General features: G+C 37.3%; 1 protein-coding gene across 12 annotated transcripts in view; it reads left to right on the top strand.

Annotated features, from left to right (window-relative positions):
• The window catches only part of AUH (AU RNA binding methylglutaconyl-CoA hydratase), a 171,324-nt gene that overhangs the window by 3,563 nt on the left and 147,119 nt on the right, over positions 1 to 20,642 (top strand). For all 12 annotated transcript variants that reach the window (XM_069776524.1, XM_069776521.1, XM_069776522.1 and 9 more), the window contains exons 2-3: positions 4,536 to 4,603; positions 4,701 to 4,788. In XM_069776524.1, coding sequence (XP_069632625.1) covers positions 4,536 to 4,603; positions 4,701 to 4,788 — 156 coding nt within the window. The remainder of the gene's footprint in view (positions 1 to 4,535; positions 4,604 to 4,700; positions 4,789 to 20,642) is intronic.

The following is a 20,642-nucleotide window of genomic DNA, read 5'->3' as shown; positions in this document are numbered from 1 at the left end:
TACATAGAATGAGCAGAACAAATACGCTCTCAGTTGAAGTTGTTTCGTCACAGGTTGGAAACTGATAGCTAGCTGATAAATCGGAAAAGCTTTCCCTTTTTTTTTTTTTCTCTCTTTAAATAAAGCAGTGCTGAGCAGATGAGATCTACTAATTTAAGAAGTGCAGGAAAGATTTTTAAGTGGTGTTTAGTGATAAAAAAGGTGCAGGTACACAGGATTTTGGAAAGTGTTTTGGTGTTTTTTTTAAAAGTACCACCTCATACACATCTGTATGATTTTGCACTTAATAGTTCCTGGTAAGGCAGTCAATGGAAACCACTAGAATTGTGCATGATACACTCACCATAGATTCTTGTTTTGCTTAAGAAACTATTCTAGAATAATAAATATCTAAGTCAACTTGTCTACCTTCGTTTATCTGAGTAGTTAAGTGAGACAAGCTTAAAAATAACTTACCTCTCTTTGACCCTCCCTCCATTTTTCAGTGCATAATTCAGATATTTAAATTTTTTGTTATGAAAAAGTACATTTGGATAGATCATTTGTGTGTGTATACTTAATACAAATAGATGTATTTCCATACTTTTATACAGATTTAGTGAATCTAACTCAAAGTTACTAATATGAGTGTAAAGACAGGATTTATTTGTAAGTAACCATTTAAATGTGTTTCTACCAAGCACTGAGGAGTATTTTTTGAAAACAAAAAAGTACAGAATAAAACAGATAAAAATCATTATTTAAAGTAAGATTTCCTGTGTGCTGATATTAACTGTAGTTAAACCATGATCTAATCACTTCACTTACATTGGTCCACCCTGTTTTGTACAGTATAGAAAGAAATATGATCTTCTCTCTCAGCAGTTTTGAGTAATGATAGCATCATATGTTTTTTGCTGTCACTCTTAAAATAAAAGAACCTTTCAGTATGAATTACTCATATGCAAATCCCAAATTTCATGTACGCTATGAAATGAGGATGTTGCTGGGAATTTAGAGGTATTTTGAAGCTATCTTTCATATATTTACGTATCTTTATCTCACTGAAAGACATTTTTTGTTTTTATTACATATGACTTAATATAATTTTCTCTTAAACATTAAGAATTATATCACAGGCAGCTTTCCCTTTTGACAAAGGTAACTTATAAGCAGAGAACATACTGTGCATTTGCATACGTTTTTCCTCTGATGGTTGGCTAGGCAAGTAGTACACAGGGATTTTACTGCTTATATTAGACAGCATTGGGAGTCATCCTAGTCCCTTGGAGAGCCTAGCTAATAGGGTGAAAGTTAGTTTTTGATTTGTGGATGTAATTTTTAATAGATGTACATTATTTGCTGAAGTGTATTCTGAAATGATGTGGAGATGTCTCCCAGGAAAAACTATGAAATTGATACTGAGTTTAGCATTATGTGAATGCTTCTTCCTTCTTAGTACATCTGCCACTTCTTTGACACCAAACAGATACTGGAATTTTTTTATTATTATTATTTCTACTGATATTTGTTGATGAATGTGATGATGACTTTTAAATTTTTTTTTTTTTCTTTTACAATAGATTTTTCAAACAATTTAAAAAAAAAAGATTTTGGAAAGCACACCTATATGTGGGTGCTTTAGGAAGAATGAACCATGATTAAATGCTGCAGATGATGTAACAGGTATTTTAAAATACAGAAAACCAATAAGGTTTTCTGTATAACTAACAATATTTGTCGAAATGGTTACCTGTATAGCAGTATTGTCTGGATATTTTGCTTTTTTTGTTCTTTTTTGTTTCTTTAGAATTGGGTTGGTGGGGCTCTGCTGTGTTACGTGGAGCCTGATTTTTCCTTTTTGCCCTGGTTAGGGAAATTTATCTCATCTGAAATTGATATGCCCATGTGGCCAGTGGTTTAAATCCTGTTGAATGTGCAAAATAAGGAAGTCTTGCCTTAAACAGTGTTTGCCAGGAGATTCTTGGGGTGGGCTGTGGAAGGGAGAGGTATTACATTCTCAGCGGGAAGTCAGGAAGTCTATTTTTCAATTTTTGTTTTGTGACTTTGAGCACATACTTAATCTGACTGTAGTTTGGTCACTGATTAATACATTGGGAAAACTTTCCAAATGTTACTGCAGCATTAAAAAAACTAAGAATTTGTTTTAAGGATGCCCAAGTACTATAGTAATGGCATATTAGAACAACACTGACTTAAAGGAGAATTCTAGGAATGTCTTTCTGTATAAATCACTGCAATGTATAGTTTTCTCTTGTAAACCTTTTATGCTTTTCCTGTTGCAGTTCTTGTTTCATCTTTTTTTCCTATTTAGAGAAACAGAACAGCTGTGGGGGTGTCATCTTATTTACCTCTTATTTTTCTGGAGGGGGAGGCAGAAGTGCTAGATCTATGATTTGATACGACACTGCTAAGAAGAATCAACCTGTATGATTTGTCTTCAAGGATCACACCTTCGTAGGAAAAAAATATTAAATGTGCTTTGATGTTAATTGGAACTTCATTCTGAATGCACTAATATTGATGGTGGAGCCGCAGTCTTTGGGCTCTGATGGGGGAGAAGAAAAATACAAGTGTAATTAAAAAGCATCATTGCTGTTGAAAAAAACATGCTTCTGAAAAGGACTATTTCCTAACTGAAAAACAGTTTGGGAGGATAGCATCTCTAGTTTATTCAAACATCGGATTTGCCATGTGCCTTAGAGTTTAAAATCAAAGCCAGGTCAAGTGTCTTTTTGTTGCTTTAATGTGTGGTGCTGCTTTTGCCTAATCTACTTGCATTGAATGAGTGGAATATTTGAATTTGGAGTAATACTCCTGAAGAGTTAGTTGAGACAATAGAGGAAAAGTGCTACAACGCTACTCCCGTTTGCTTAACAAAACATAAATAAATGATGCGTTTGCAAGTGTTGAATAAGGACCCTTGCAGGAGGTCCTAGGTGAATACCTCCAGCCTTGGGGGTGAACAGGTGGGAATTTAGGCTTACAGAACAAGGGAGTGAAGGTCATCTGTGTTAGCCAGGCTCCTCTCCCCTTTTAAGAGGTATCTATACATAGCAGTTGATTATACCCTGGGAGCAAGCAAGAGGCGTGTATGCTCTATTACTTGGGTTTAACCATTTTTATTTGAATCTTGAGAGTGAGTGATAGCTGCTGAATAGAGGACTTCGGTTTTAAATTGGTAGCTGCAAAAGGAGCAGGAGCTCTCTTTAATGTCCTTTTGTGTGGGTGCATGTGTGCATATGTGTAGGAGGAAGTCCGAGGGGAGTGGACTCAAGCACTGATGGGTCAGTCCTTTGGGAGGACAGGTTTCCCTGAGATAAAAGAAGTAGTATGTGCTGAGATCACAAGATAGGCACCCTGTGGAGGCTACGAGAACCAGATTACGTATAGATTATAGGTGCGAAGCAGAGTGGTGAAGCAGTAAATATCCAGGCAAATACTGAGTTTCTGGAATTTCTTTTTTCATCCTGTAGATTGATGGTAATACTGTGAGCATTTTTGTTTGAGGTAGAGAGCTCCCTTTTTGTCTTCCATTCCTGGTTCCTGTCCTAGTCCTTTGTCTTTCTCCCCTTAGCCCTGCATTATCCAAGTGATGAAAAAAAAAAAGGAAAGAAAGAAAAAAAAAAAAAAAAGTCCTGAGTCATCAGACCTTACCAGGGCTGGATAGATTTAATAGGACTGTGTGCTGGTGTTTAGAATTCTGGGAGTTGTAGTGTGTTCAGGAAGTAATTGTCTAAAACGTTGCTATAGGCTTGGTAAACTTAAGACATTACCAGGATAAACTTTCCAGAGTTTTCCCATTTGATAATCATGCCTGTTAAACCAAGGGGGGCGAAATAAGGACAAACCAATGGTGTTTCTGCTGCAACTCTCACACCAATGCACATGTAATCAGTCAGTGAGACAGCTGATCCCTAACTGGACTAAGGGAGCTCTGAATGTGTCATTGGAGCTGTGTACCAAGCATTGAGCGCAGTTTTTGTGTCTTGGGGGAGCATTTTTATATGATTTTTTTCTTTTCAAACAAAAATTCAGATTTCCCGTTGGTAGCATTCTTTCTATGTTCGTGACTTCCTTTTACCTGTATCAGAGTTGCTAGTCTTCGCTGTGGTAGCACTTCTTGCTTTAAGAAGTCTCTGAAGGCAGGCTGTCTAAATATGGAAACATATGCTTTACAATTAAGTATCTTTCCTGATTGCATGTCAGCACTTCACACACAAACATGAAATTTGTGCATGCAGTTGCGTAATTATACATTCAGCCTTTGTAAGCATTATTTCCATAGGAAGGTGTTAGGGCCATATTTTTGTTCTTAAAACAAATGTCATTTCTGTTGAACATTGAAATGTTTAACGTTGGAAAATGTAAGTAAATTTATTTTCTTTCAAAACCTCAATAGTTAAGTGATTACACTAGCTTTTTTTTTTGCAGTCCTCAATGATGCTTTTTCTATAATTTCAAAATAATAATTTACATAGATAATTTATATTTTACTACGTTGTAAAGATGATACAATTTTTCTTCCCCTACAGGAATTGTGGTGCTTGGATTAAACAGATCTCAAGCCAAGAATGCACTTAACAAAAATCTTTTAAAAATGGTAAGTGAAAAGAACAGTTTTTACTATAAAGGTGAAGTATTGGAATTAAGCACTTTAAAAAGTGTTTGGTTATCCCCCTTCCTCCTTTTCTCTGTAGATGTCAAAAGCTGTGGATGCTTTGAAATCTGATAAGAAAGTACGAACTGTTATATTCCGGAGTGAAGTCCCAGGGATATTCTGTGCTGGTATGCAAACTTAATTTTCCTGAGAAGCTGGAAATCTGTATATCGTATTTCACCAAAAAAGCCCAGATTCCAAGGAAACATGTATTTTGTATATATTCATCTCAGTAGCAAACAAAACATTTTTGTATGATTTTCTTTCATTGTTAACAAGAACCAAATATTGGTTTTATTCTTTCTGTGTCATAAAGTATTTCAAAATATGTAATAGGTTACTCATGATGGTGGAAAATTATTTAATTGAGCTCGTAGGAAGTCTTGCATGTACTTCAGAATGAGGACCAAATAATGCTAGAGGCTATATATATAGAAAGGCTGTATAGAAAGCTGTATCAAAACAATATTTTAAACACATTATATTAACTTTTAATTGAAGAAACATACTTAAAACTCATTATGAATGTGACTGTTACTGCAGGCTGAATGTATTCTCAAATTAAAAAAAAAAAAAAAAAATCACACCAAAACAAAAAGCACACACCCCAGCCCACATAACAAGCAGTATATATGTCTTGCCAAAGTGCTCAGGAAAATAAAAGCTCTCAACTACCAAACACTGGGAAACAGAATTTGTCAACATGTCAAAATCAATTGAAGCAGCCTTGTCTTTTGTGGATATTGAGTGAATAGTCTCCTTGCTTTCAGATGTTCTATCCAGTTCTTAATTTGTTCAAATTTAATATAAATCCATTTGAAAGTGATAACAGGAGTAAGTCAGTTTCTTCTTTCCAATATACAAATAGAATTGCCTGGTAAGAGGAGGAGATCAGTTCTAAAATCTTTCTTGCCTGATCATTTATGCAGTCATTAAGCTTGCTAGCCACACATAATTAATTCAGTTTTAAATGCAAAATGGTTTTTCCAATTTTTACATCTGTAACATATGTAAGTACTTTTAGTGGCATTTAAAATTCTTTTTTGTTGTTTTTAATAAGTCTGTTTTCATCCAGATACAGTTTGTCACTTGCAGGACTTGTGAAAAGAATTGTCTTAGAAAAAGGGAATAATCAATTCAGCATTTAGTAATACATATAAACAGGTTAAATATGTGTGTATTAATCAGCATATTTAATTTAAAAGTTGTATTTTATTTTAAAATAAAAAGTTTTAAAGATCAGTTACTAATAATAATATTCAGGAAAAAAAGCTTAAAAGCTGTGGTTTTTGAACTGATGAAGAGTGCAGCATCAGAGCAACACATGCAAATGGGTTTTCAGGTTAGGTGTTAATGTACTTCATATAAAAAGGTGGCCATTAGTTGAGATTTGTTATAAACTGTTTTTTTTTTTTAACCTAATATTTTTATTTAACATTCATGAATTTTATGGTAGTGTTATATAGAAAATATGACAGCAGAAATACTCATTTTGAGGGAGAGGATCTCAGGTATGCTATTAATGTTGTATTTATGAACTTCAGGTACTTCTCTAGTGTTCTTTGTTGGCTGACTTTGCAGAGCTGTTTTGGTATTAAGAATTCACGTAGACATTTTTGCCCGTTTGTCTGGCTAAAAAAAAAAAGCAACTTAGAGGATGTATACACAGCTGACTGTAGACAAGATGCTATGTGTGAACATTAGGAAACGAAATTAGCCCTGAAAAGAGGAATGCGAAAGACTGGGGCTGGATAGCTGTGTCTGGATCTTAAACCAGGGAGTAGCGATAGGGTGTGGACCAGGTATCAGTAATTTAAAAAAAAAGTGACAGGTTAAAGGAAGGTCCTACGAAAGGAAACTCCTGCAGCTGAACCAGTGAAATAAAGGATGTTCCAACAGTAGTAACTGAAATTCAGGGTGAACCAGAACACTTGAGGCAGAGTTTGTCAATGAAAATAGGCAGAAAGGTCTCAGTGGCTGGATGGGTTGCTTCTATAGATGACTTTAAGGGGTTTCTGTAAAGAGAATGAAACTAGAGAAAGCATAATGGGACATGGAGAAAACAGGTAACGGCTTAGGGTAGTAGGATGAAGGGAAGAACATACTGGATCTAACAAGGCATTTTCTGGAGGAGACTTAGGAAATTCAGTAGGACAGAAGAAAGTGTTTTCAAGCTTAAATGTTAAAGGACAATGTGTTGTTTCAAGAACACTTAACTCCTTAAAAAAATGCAAGGATCATCTTGTGAATTGTTGTTGCATTTTCTTATGCATTATAGTGCAATTCAATTAGGCAAAACTTTGAATATTTGTTTTATTTTTTTATTTCTTCAGTTATATTTTCTTGCTTGCATGCATGGGAATGTATGTTTTTAAAAATACATTTTTTATGATGATTTTTTGGACCACCATATGATGTTTTACAGACCGCAGATTGAGAAACTTTGTCCTAGAATGTAATTCCCTTTTATGTGTGGAATGAAATCCAAGATCCTTAAATCTTGCCATTCCTTAGCTATCAACAAAAATCTGTGAAAGGCACAAGCCAAGTGTCTTGTTTCCTTCTAAGGGCTAGTCCACAAAACATGACATCCAACTGTTTTTCACAAAATGGCAGTGTGGGTGATTGAAAGATTTAAACTCTGTTCATGACTGATGTGCATTTGAGTATGATTCCAAATTATGCAATTCTCACATGGTGAAATGGGAGAAGAAAAAAAAAAAGGAATTGTATAAGAGAATATAGAGATGTGCCAGCAATTGTATCCTTTCATTTTTGCATAAAGATTCATTTTGAATCTTTTACTGCTGCATTCTTTGTATCTTCTTTCTTACGCTCTATACATCCATGGGTGCAGAAAGTTCCTCATTAAAGCTCTAGTACTGATGAAAAGGGACACCTAGAAGTCAAAGAAGAGCTTGGCTGGGGTTAAAGATGCATTATGTCTGTGAGGCCTTCTTGTGCTTCAGTCAGAAGTGCTCTGGCTCTGAGTCACTTCTTGTCCCCTTTCTTTCTCTGTCTAAACCCAAATAAATATCTGGAGTGAACACGTATGACCAGTCCTGGCCTATGTAAGCTTACACTATGTGCCTGCTCAGTTCTGCAGCCAAGGCAGGTGAGTCTGTGCAGGAGTCTTTTTATTTTGTGGCAGCCTTCCATCCTTGAGGAAGGCGCAGTTTGTGCATGGGGTAAGGCAGGTGGCCCATGGGTAAAAAGTCTGTGGTCAAGTAATTAAGAGCTGTGCTGTGTTCACACAAGGGGCTGAATTACATTTACATAGGGAGTTTGAACAGCTTCATTTTTCATTATTAATGGAATTTTAACATGTATATTAGTGATATCACTTGTGTAGTTTTGTGAGCAGATTTTCAGAATTTTTCACCTTTAAAAAATTTCTGGAAGTGTAAATGTGTGCATAGTACTGTTGGGAGATATTGTACTATGAGGGAGATATGGTACTATGAGGAAGGGAGGAAGGACTGTCTGCAAGTTTTTGCAAAATCTTATTTTGGAGTGGCAGTGTATTCTGGAGACAATCTTACAGCTTCTTCTGATCTGAACCATGTGAGGTCTGGAAGAAGGTATAAATAAAGTACATTGCTCAAGAGCTACTTTTTTGGTTTTCAGATAGTGTTCGATAATATTTGTGGCCTGAAGAGTTAAACAACCTAATATTGCATGTTAAAGCTTTTGTCGTTCAGTTTCCTAAGGCTTTGAATAAAAGGCAAAGTAATATTTATAGAACTTCCAGTTATTATAGAATTTCATATATGGAAATGTCTTGGCAAGCTGAAGCCTGCCATGTGATTCCAAGTCTTCTTTCATTCCCCACCCTGCCCTCCCCGCCCCTTGTCTGTATGTTTGGTGAAATGGGGATTACGTTATATTTTGCAATTACAAACTATGGATATTGGAGATCAGATAATATTCTTTTATTTTTAAACAGTTTGATTTGTTGATAGTTACAGTAATTAACTTTCACCCTTTTCACCTGCTATTCCTTGTACTGTTGTTTCCCTTAGGACTGTCATGTTCCTCCAGCCTGCTTTTCAGGTCCTGTCAAGAAGGCACTTGGATGTGTTTTAAAAACTTTATTCCTCATGTGTTTGTCTTAGGCAGTAACTTACTGGCCCATAGTCCATTGGTTGAGTTTACAGCTCATACTCATAAATAAAACCCCATGCTACTGTTTTACAGCTCAGAGTAGTTACTGGTTTATTTTCCTTCCTCTGGTGCCTGGCCAACAGGGACAGTTGCTTCACTCTGACTGTCCCAGTCCAATCAGAGATTGTTTCCTTCCTAGAAGTACACATGTGAGTTGTCAGTTTCCCTGCATCCATCCACCCTCTGCTGATATGCAGAAAAGTTCTGCTATCTTATATGGGAGGAGAATGAAATGCTGTGATTCCCTAGAGGAACAGACCACTTCTGGATTTCTTTTTGCATGCAAGACTTAGAAGGAGAGCTTTCAGGGGCAAGAACCTCTAACTTCTTAAGATTTTTTTTTTTTGTGACTGTGTTTAGAATATAATTGTTAAGAACAGGCTCTTCGGTATTGCTTCTCCAGAGTGAACTGCACTAATTGAAATAGAGGTTGTGAGATTGATTAGTTATTTGCTTTGTATATGAGTGCACACAAAGAAGGAGAGCTTTAGGGCAATTTTTAGTTGACAGACTTGAAAAAATCTTGTTCTTTGGAGATGTTATTTCAGAAATCTTTGACATATATCACAATATGGAGAGTTAACATTTTTTGTTGTAGCCGTCTTTCAAGACAATTTGAAAAATTTGGGTATTGGAGCTCTTCAAACTGCTTTGACCTAGAAGTTGCTTGGCCAATAAAGCCCACTCTTGGAAAAGCGGAAGTAATCTTTCTGCCAGCAAAAATTCATCATTTGGGTCTGTGGTGTGAGTAAAGCCAACACAAGTGCTTTTCCTGTTGGCATAACTTGTCTACATCAGAATTTTGTTTCCAGCACAGCTGAATTGGCTGTATGGCGTATGGTTCCTGGCTGCCATTTCCAGCTGGTGTAGTTTTTCTGGCAGAAGTTTACGAAGTAGACAAGCCTGGTAGAGCAGATCCTTGAAGCCTTCTTCGCTTATGAGGTTTTGATGTGGAGGAGGAGAGGAGTTTCATAATAGCTCTCAAATGCTTGACCTACTCTTATTTTTGTAGAACTAGGAAGAGTAGTACGGAAGTATTACTGGGGGTGTAGTCTCTTTTTTTCCCTCCATTCTCTGTTAAGTAAGCAAGGAGGGGGTATATTTTCTGAGAGCATATTTTGGTCCTCCAGATCCCAGTTTCTGCACAGGAACTGAGAAAAGAGTTCATATATTACTCCACTGTTCCCTTCTGAGGATTCAGATCACATATGTAAATATTTTAGTGTCTTCTGAATAGTTTTGTTGCTGTACATACATTTCATGCCCCCAAATAAATGCCTTCAGACTGTAGCTAGGTTCTTTCCTCTTTTTTTCATTCCAGATGTTCACCAAGGCTCAGATTCAAACTGATGCTAGCTGCTTGTAGACTACTAGGCTCAATGACAGTTGCATTTTCCCTAGAGCAACATGAGTTATGTGAAATGCAGCAGGTTGGTCAGCAGTGTGACAGCTATGTCTTGTGAATGTGTGCATAGTAATTTGTTGAGTCTGGAGTCTGCAGCTTGCATTTCTCTGACATCGGTTGTTTTACTTCCTAATTTTGTTTCTGATGTTCTTCTGAAAGAACTAATAGCTGTCATGATTTTTTAGAGCACATGTTGAACAACCGAGCCAATAAAGAGTGCAGTTCGGATTGTGGTTTGATGCCCTAGTCTATTCACGAAAAAATCCCAATAAGAAAAACTGGTTTAAATGTCTTTCTTTTGGAAGTACCTCAGTCACTCCTTTGCCTTCTACCCTGAGGAGGTATACTGAATTTCAGAAGAAACTGGAATGACTGCGGAGTTTTGAGAGCTAGAAACGTTCATCTTAAACGAAAGTTTTTCTTGGCCTTAAGTATGGCAGAGCTGCTGTGTTCCTAATTGATCACTTACATGATTCTAGTATTGGAATGTAGTTCAGATGAGTTCAGCATGTTATTTGATACATGTTATTCTGCCCATGGTTTACCTTAACCTTGCGGCTAATTGTAGAACAAGGTACTGGGAAATCAGCAAATAAAAATTGCTTGTAGATAATGCAGCACATGGTGGCACAGTAAGTAGCTGCATGCTCGGTTTATGCTGCAAAACCAGACAAATATACATATATCTTTTAGCTGCAGAAAAAATACAAATGGGAGGTTACCAGGAACTTTTCCAATACGAATATTAGAATATAACCATGCTTGTTTTCTTTATCTCCAAAAGAGTGATCCATTCCTGTTGAGGAGGCAAGCACAAGGAATAGGGTAGGAAGTTGGGTGGGACTGTCAACAGCAGTGCAGTCTTTAAATCAGCTCTAATCAGCTACGAAACTTTCAGCTAAGAATTACTTGTCTGTCTTCTCATTGGTGATGACAGTGCCTGCCCTGAAATTATAGGAAATTTTTTTTTTCATATACTCAGCTTTCTTAAAGTTATTCTGTAGCTGGGAATAGAGTTTTTAAACCAGTGTATTGGGTTTACATAGCAAGGTTTTGGTGGCAGGGGGGTAGCCTTTGTGAGAAGAGACTAGGATAGCAAGCTCCAGCCAGCCTCAGGATGGACCCATGGCTGCTCAAAGCTGTGCCCGTCAGCGATGCTAGTGGCATTTATGTGATAACTTATTTAAGAAATGGTAAAAAACCATGTGCAGCAGCTGTGAGAGAGGAGTGAGAAAAAAACATGAGAGAAACAGCCCTGCAGACACCAAGGTCAGTAAGAAGGAAGGGGAGGAGGTGCTCCAAGCACCAGAGCAGAGATTCCTTTGCAGCCCAAGGAGAAGACCATGGTGAAGCAGGTTGTCCCCCTGCAGCTTATGGAGGACCACTTTGGAGCAGATATCCACACTGCAGCCTGTGGAGAATCCCATGCTGGAGCAGGTGGACATGTCGTGAAGGAAGCTGCAGCCATGAAGAGCCCTCTCAGGAGCAGGTTCCTGGCAAGAGCTGTGGCCTGTGGATAGTAGCCTATGCAGGAGCAGATTTTCTGGCAGGTGTGGACCATGGGGGACCCACGCTGTAGCAGTCTGTTTCTGAAGACTACCCCATGGAAAGGACCCATGCTGAAGCAGTTCTTGAAGAACTGTGGCCCGTGGGAAGGACCCATGTTAGAGCAGTTCGTGAAGGACTCTATCCTGTGGGAGGGACCCTGTGCTGGAGCAGGGGAAAAGTGTGAGGAGGAAAGAATGGCAGGGAAGAAGTGCTGTGGTCTTACTGCAACCCCCATTCCCCATCCCCTCTGCGCTGCTCAGCAGCCAGAAAAGAGGTAGAAGAGTTAGTAGTGAAGCTAAGCCTGAGAAGAAGGAAGGGTGGGAATAGATGTTTTTAGTTTTATTTTTGTTTCCCGCTACCCAACTCTATAATAAATTGGCAATAAATTAAGTATATCTTTCCTAAGTCGAATCCAGTTTGCCCATGATGATAACTAGTGAGTGATCTCCCTGTCCTTATCTTGACCCACAAGCTTTTCATTGTATTTTCTCCCTGACCTTACTGAGGAGGGGAAGTGAGGGAGCGGCTTGGTGGGCACATGGCAGCCAGCCAAAGTTAACCCACCACATCCAGTTATTATGGATTTCCCAAAATAAGACTGAGGCAAGCAAGACCTTTATTCTTGAGGAACTATGAAATTGAGAATGGACTGGTCATATAAACTCTGAGATGCTTGCGTAAAAATTGGGCCAAATAAGAGTAGTCAGGAATTTTTGTCTCAGGTTGAGTGAGTAGTGACCAGTACTGTGTAATTAGGACTGTACAGAAGCTAAAGTGGATTAACTTCGACAGAAGAGACTAAATCTGTTTCTTCCATCCCTTACTTGAGATGCAAGATTCTTTTCATCAGGCTTGTGCAGGATATCTGTTTACAGGTCTCTCTCTTCCTACATTGTGTGCTGTAACCACTTGCCTATGAAGTACTGTGTGTCCCTCTCCTCTACTTTTTAAGTCCTTTAATGACAACTTTAGCTTAGTTACTCCTTTAGTGCCAGGAGCAATCTATAAAAACATTCTATTTCTGTCTGAGAGACTCCATTCTTCTGCTGATTGAAGACTATTTGAACTGAAAGTACTTTCAACCACAGTGTACTTTTCTCCTGTATCAAGGTTTTTCATAGGCTCTAGTGGAAGTAGAGACAACTTTATTCATAGCTAATACCACCACAGCATAAAACTTTTTTTTTTAAGTTTCTGGTAATTGGTTGTATTCAGCTGGGGTGCTAGTTGTGGATATTTCTATGCAATTTTTCTTCCATTTTTGGTCTTGAATGAGCTGTAGACTGTAGCTCACTGTGATTTGTGAGCACAAAGCTGAACAAATTTAAGATCAGGCCATTAGTGAAAGACAAATTATGAAAGCCAGCTAGAGAGCCATCTTTCTAGCAATGTTTTTCCTTGATTGCCATAATTTTGGTATTTGCCTTTTCAAGCTGATGAAACAGAACATCTGACCATTCCTTTTCTTGTGTAGCTTGTGATATCTGATTAAAAAATGGAAATGTAAAATGTTAATTTATCTGAATAATATAAGCATTGTTCTTTCTCCTTCCCCATTAGAATTGAAACCATCTTGGACTTGAGATCCATGCTTTTACTTAAGATTTACCTAAAAAACCCAAATTGGTCCGAATTGGTTCTCATGCCAAGCAGAATCAACATTTTTGTGGACAGTGACTTAATAGGAATGATCAAGCTAGTGCTTTACTAGTGTAAGACTTACCTGAGGCTGGACTCTGTAATACAATCACATGGAACTACAAACCAACACCTACTTCAGTTATTTGAAATGTGGGGTTATTTTATATGATGGATATCTGTCTTTAGAACTAATTTTGAGCAACAGAGGACTATACGGTACTTGGTGTCATTCAGCTGCCTTATGTGTGCTGGAATGTATAAAAGCAGAATTAAAGTGTATCTTTGGCTATTGGAGAAAATAGTGAGGTTGTGGTAAGTTTTAATTGCTGATAAAAAAATTATTCTGTTTAACTAGTTTACTGGATTGTCTTAGGCTTTTAATCCATTAGAACAAATGCACACAATGAATGTGATATTTTATGGAAATAGTTTTTTTCAGTGAAAACCACCTAAAAATATTAAATTCTAGGTAGAAGATGTATTTCTTAGAGAGTGGCATTTGGTTAGTTCTTTAGTTTAACCAGAGGAGGGTAACAGAAAACAGGAATGGTTTTCCTAAAGCCCTTAAAAAAAATTATCGTAAAAGCATGGGAAAAACTGATCAAATTCAATGCCTAAAATCATTACGTTGAAATATTAGGTACAAAATAATTTGTTATTATGTTTTGGAGAAGCAGTCACAAAACATAAATATACTGGTGAAAAGAGAAATTTGTTTGTTTGGATTCAGTGTATGGCAGTCAGAGTTGTTCTCCAGGCCATCCTCTCTTTTAAGTAGCTGTACAGAAAACTTACAGTGACAAACATCTGAAGGATACATTTGACCATTATGAGTTCCTTTCCTACATCTAGTTTAGACTAAGTTGAGTGAAATTTTTGGAAGTGCAGCTTGCTTTTTTTAATGGAAGATAGAGAGTTTGAGCCTAACTTTAGAGCTACGACTTTTATAACGAAATGACTGAATGTCATTTCATTAATGAGAATAAATATATCCATAAAGCTTCTAAATAAGCAAATTAAATAGGATCCTGAACAGTTGGAGAACTTCTGCAGTTTTTTTGAGATGCTTGAAACTGACACAATGCTCAAGATCTTTTGGGTTGTTACAGAAATGATACAGAAGTCTTCTGAGTAGAAATGTGTAGTGAATTGGTGTGCAAACTTGACACAAGCAGGAGCTGTGTAGAAGTATCTTCAGGTGTGTCCCAGAATTTAAATGAAAGTGACATCTTGTCAAGATGATTATGAAGCAGTGAAAGGCGCCTCACTTGAATACGTAGAGTAGTGCAATGTGCATGCAGACCTTACTTGAAGTGCTGTAATGCATTTTCAGATACTGAAGTCTTTTCTGGAGTGGATTTTACCAGAATAGACTAAATTAAAATGGAAAAGGTACCAGATGGATCCAGAACATTTTATATTGGGACAACTATGTTCTGCAGTGGATGTCCTTAGGTAGTCGGACAATTGTTTTCCCAGTTCCCCTTATAAAGACACTCTCCTTTCTGGATATAAAATCTATCTAATTTCTATCTAATCTATCTAATTTCTATCTAAATCTATCTAATATCTATTTTTATTTCAGTATTTAGAGAATAATCAGAAATAGTTTTGCTCTGTATTTGTCATCTTTTTTTAATATGCTTCTCTAAGGTTTGCTCCACAGATGTCTTTGCTGATGTAACTGGCTTATTCGAGCGTGTATGGATTGGAAATGCATCTTTGATAGCTAAATTATGTATCTACTGCAACTGCAATGCATTTAATTTTAGTTTTAAAAATGTGGTCTCTAGTGTTTCTATCAGGTTTATACAAACCCACTTTCTCTAGCTTACATGTGTAGATGACTTCCTGCATTTCATATGCTTGTTACCGTTAGATTTGACTTTTGGAATATAGTCCTTCTGTCACTGCTTAGGACTGCTTAGGAGTTGTTGAACTTTGTGTACAGCTACTAACTTAAATGCATCACACCTTTTTTTTTTTCCCCTTTTCTATCCTCTGTCATTCAAGGTTGTAATTAGATGACTATTGGTGTACATGATACCATGTAAGAAATTTTTATATTGACCTACATGTGTAATGTAGAGATGCGCAGATGAACTTGACTGTAGTAAAGAAGACTTAACTGGAAACCTGCACAACCATCATCAGACCAGCTGTGGTGTCTCTGTGTTTGTATCAAAGTCTGAGGACTGCAAGATTCAGTGCTGCTGAAGTCTTTGATTTGGTAGGGTAGACTAGAGGAGAGGATGCTGTATCTGAACAGTCTTTGTTTCCATGGAAGTGAGCAAAGCCGTCTTGGTATGCTTGAGATTCTCCTGTCCAGGAAGATCCTTAATATGGCATAATTTTTCATCTTTAAGCAAGCTATAAGCTGTGTAGGTTCCTGCAGGTGTATGAGAGCTAGATAACTGTTGATTTAATATCTAAAGCTACAGTAATATCTGTGCAGTCTTTGCTGGTATCTTTAGGTTCTTTGAAGTCCCAAGGCAGTTCAGGTGGGTCCTCTGATACCTGTGTATGTACCAGCTTTCTGTAGGTAGCCCTCTGTAGGTGTTTTGAAGTATTTGAGTTGTTTCACCTGTGGTGAAACAGGCGTTAGCACCTATGTGCTAACAAATGCTTTGACTACTAGTGGTCTTATCTTAAAAGCTTGTACAGAGCATGGCTGGGATGGAGTTAATTTTCTTTGTAGCAGCCCTTATGGTGCTGTGTTTAGATTGGTGACCAAAACAGTGTTGATAAGACACCAGTCATTGTCACTGAACAGTACTTGCACAGCATCAGGGCCCGCTCTGCTTCTCACTCTGCCAATGAGTCAGCTGAGGGTGGGTATGAGGCTGGGAGGGGACACAGCTGGCAAGGCTGGCTTGAATTGAGCAAGGGAATATTCCATAACATATGATGTCGTACTCAGCAGTAAAACTTTTTTTTCCAAGGCAGACCTTGCTCAGGACTGGTGAGGCTTTCATCTGCTGGTGGTGGTTGATTGCTTTTGCATCATTTGTTTTCTTTTTTTTCCCTGTACTTATTAAACTGCCTTTATCTCAACCCAGGAGGTGTTTCCCCCTTCACCCCCCTTGCTTTTGCCATTCCATTTCTCTTTCCCATCCTGCTGGTGGGGAGTGAGCAAGCAACTGTGTGGAGGCTTACCTGCCAGCCAGAGTCAAACCCAGTACAAAACTACAGTTTTGTATGACAACAGCAATGAAATCTTGAGCTGTTAGCTGGGGTAGCTTCAAAAATGTCCTATATGGTAATGAATACCAACATAACTATAATGTTACCATACTCCTTTTTAACTTTGGTAGTGGGATGCTTGAAGTCACTTTAAGCCTGTTCCAACAGTTGTTGCAGCCCTAGAGGGTTATTCTTTTTTCCCATTCTATTTTCAGAGTGCAGTGGTGAACTCTAACTAAGAACTCAGTATTTAGGGAGGTGCTCTTTAGCTATTTTTAATCCAGAAGTATCTTTAGCACTCTTCAGGTAGAAACACAGGTTTTAGAAAAAGATTCTTTCTGTAATTCTAGGCCTTCATGGTTGGCAGTTTGTGCAAACTTTGAGAGATGACTTCTGGGGTTTCTTATTCTCACTCCTTTACCTGTGGACAGTTGCAGTTTTTTACTGGAGTCTGGAATTGCAGCACCTTAAGAGTATTAGGTATTAGATTAGCAGTTTGATAAATATTCATAAATTACAAAATGTTGGTTGACTGTCTTTCTTTGTCGGCCTGCATCAGCAATGTGCCTTTGCATTAAGTCTTTCATTTCAAATGTTGGGATGGAGAAAAAGTTCTCTGTATGTAAGAGTGAAAACATTTAATTTATTTTTTTAAGATCCCTTGAAAGCTGGGTTAGTATCCTAATCTGCATTAAGACAATTCAGGAACTTTATCTGTCTTTCCAAGCTGATTGTATATCTCTCTAATAAATACATTTTAGATTCCCAAGACAGTGTTGCATATTTTGAAATGGAATTTTATTTATTGCACAGAAAACACAGAGGACTTTATTAGACAGAATCCTGTCTTCTAGTAATATCAAGTTGTTCATGGTTTGGTGATGATAAGAGGTCAGTTGGGGTGTTGAGCAATTTGGTTGACTCCAACATGATACTAGACCCATTTTAACATTATTATGATGGAAGGTGGCTATTTTACTTCATGTATTTCTCACTCTCTTCATCATCTTCAAATCCTGGTTAGAAGAAAGCAATCAAATATTTATTATGTGTAAATTCCATGTCTGTCATAGACTCTTCTACATCTTCTCAAAGGCTGCAAGCTTAGTTTCAGATGTTGGCTAGGGCTCTTGGTGCAGTTTCAGGGAGAGCATATGGATCCATTTTTTGTCAGAAGTTATGCTCACTTGTCTCTGCTCCATATAAAATGGTTAAAAACTGTGGTTTTGAAGTGGCTAAAACCAGATGAAGATCACTTTAACAGAAAGATACACATTATTGATTAGCCCTGTTAATACTAAATTGATAAGGACAACTTTGGGTAGGCCTCTGCTACCCAGGACACCACTGGTAAATGTGTTTGTGCTTAGATGAGGAACTTAATTCTTTTTAACTTCTATTAAGTACCTGTGAACTTTTGATTTTCCACTGTGGTGTCTAAGATCCAGATCTCTTCCATAATTATTAAGTCAAATTGAGTAGTCACCTCCATTTGAAATACTCATGTCATGTCTGTGGGTATTTGACATCTTGATTTGTGAAGAAAGGCTGCTGGTTTTCTTCGCGGTTCTCTGAGGTGGGTTGTCACAGTGCACTGTATGAGCTAACTAAGCCTTTACCCTGGTGGACTAAGTGCCTGTGGCACCTGGCTTCTTTACTGGTGAGGGAACTGAGCTTGCTTTGCCATTTATATCCTTAGCTGAGAAAACCTGCTGGCAAAAATAATCTGATCTCATGTGCTTGGTGGTAATGTGTGCTGGAAATAGAATACATGTACGCAACACATGGCAAAAATAGTTATTGCATGGTGAAGAATTATTTTCCATTTGCTTTTGAAAAGAATAAAATGATCATGTAGCAGATGTATTTAGACATATCTGAATCTATGGTATTTTCATCTTAAGACAATTTACAGCAGTTAGTTTCATATCTGCTTCCTTCTATAAATGGCATAGAATAACACACAATGCAACTATGCATATGTGTGCTAATCGCCACAAATATGAAGAAACACTTCCAATAATTAAAAATTTTTACTTTCCCTTCTCTTGTCTTTGCCTGCCACTTACACTGGTTTCCTTTAAAGGCACCTTTGTTGTAGGTTTACTGCAGTAAAAGATATTTTTTTGCCACATTTAGCTTGAATGTGCACCTCTTGAAAGCTTAGAGGAGAACAAAATAACTGAATCCACATAAATGTAGCATAGAGTTGCTTATATATGCACAGTTATAGTATGTTCATGCAGTGACATAGGAAAAGGTGGAGACCTGGCCATAGTGAAAATGGTATGAATCTTGTATGTAATTTAGTTTTTTTATATGCAGTCAGTGGACATTTGTTTTATACCTGTAAAAATTTTTTTCTTTGTAAAAGTAATACAGGTAATACAAAAATGAAATTCTGAACTTTCTGTTTAGGTAATTTTATCCTTGTAAAATTTTTACTTCTTTCCTATTTAAGTGCTGATCCCATAGGTATGTTTTAATAAATAGAAATATACATGTGCTTCTGTTTATACAGATCTGGCAACTCTTTTATTGTCTTACACCAAAAGAAATTTAAAAGAAAAGTAAAAAAAATGGCATGCCTCTTAGATCCTGCCTGTTTTGGACAAAAAACAGTCCCCCAAAAGCTATTTAATGATAAAAAGGTGCAGGTACATAGGTGTCTACAATGTCCCTCAGTATATTCCAACTCAATGTCGGTACTTTATGTTAATAGTGAAGGAGCAGGGTTTTGTAGGTTATAAGAAATTTAGGTCCAAAATATTCTCTCTTTGATATTTTAACATTTCTTTGTGGAGTTCCTGTCACCAGCTGGAACCTAATGACTGCATGTGGATGGATATGGTTTTTAAGTGATTGAGCTCTGGGCTCAAATACCACCAATCTGTATAATTTGTTAAGCCCCTCCAGATGGCAGGTAATATTCTAGTGTTGGATCTCCTTTCCTTTACTTTATTTCTCTGAAGTAATTTGCTGACAAGTCTATTGTATGGTCTTTTAAAAATAGAAGAGATCAAATATCTCTGAAGTATTATAAAATAACAAGTCCTTAGAAAATAAAATTGAGTTTGCAACATTGGTGCTGACAATATATTCAATGGATGGGAAATTTTGCTATTTGCAAGCATTTTCATTTATTTTTCTGAGTCAGTTTGAAGCCTTTGGGGACACTGGGAATAAGGGGAAGTACTGCTTGTGAGCCGCTTAACTTGGCGCTTATGAGAAATAGAATTGCAGCTGCTGTTTTCTTGTCTGACTTTTATGTGAACAAAGCATAATTAAGAGATGTTCCTGCTCATGGCGCAAATGCTTACAGGTCCTTACTTTCACACAGTACTGTGTGGAATGGCAAGACTTTGGCCTTGAGTGCTGGCCCAGCATTAATATGAGCCAGAGATGTTTGTGCAGGAATGCCAGACATTTTAATGCTTTTTTTTTTAGTTCAATATTTAAGCTTTCTGAATAGACTTAAAGGGACCAAAGCTGAGCTCCATATATTTAGCCTTGAAGGCTCTTCTTCTGAGTTTTCCCACAAAAGTCCTTGTTCTTCTTACCTGCTGTAGCTTGAAAAGCTTCCCAGTCAAGCTCAGTAGTCACCTCATCTAATCTTTCTAAGGTTATTCCTTCAAATCTTTCCTCAAGTTTGTTTGTGGTCTGCTGTATGCAGAGAATGATCATCTTGTAATTGGGAAGCAACAAGTTGTGATTCTTGTTACAGATATTCTTCACAAGGTGTGTTTATTTTCATATGCTACTTGCTTTATTTACCTGCTTCTTTAAATCTTCCACTGCAAGTATCACTTGCTGTATAGCTACACAGAATCCAGTGGCGCTGAATCTTGACCTGCTGGAAGTTTCTGGCTAATATACTAATATGACTAATACTGATCATTGAGAGGGGGAAGGAGGAAAAAAAAAAAAAAAGCCAGCTAAAGATTTACTGGGTGATGCTTTTCAGATCAAGGGATGGGATGGAGGGTAATGAAGAAGATGAAAAAGGCTTTCACCCATGCCTTTATCTACATTCAGGTGATA

This window comes from Haliaeetus albicilla, chromosome Z, assembly GCF_947461875.1.
Source record: "Haliaeetus albicilla chromosome Z, bHalAlb1.1, whole genome shotgun sequence".
Taxonomy (NCBI): domain Eukaryota; kingdom Metazoa; phylum Chordata; class Aves; order Accipitriformes; family Accipitridae; genus Haliaeetus; species Haliaeetus albicilla.
The sequence above is the reverse complement of the archived record's forward strand: the minus strand, read 5'-3'. Positions and strand labels throughout refer to the sequence as shown.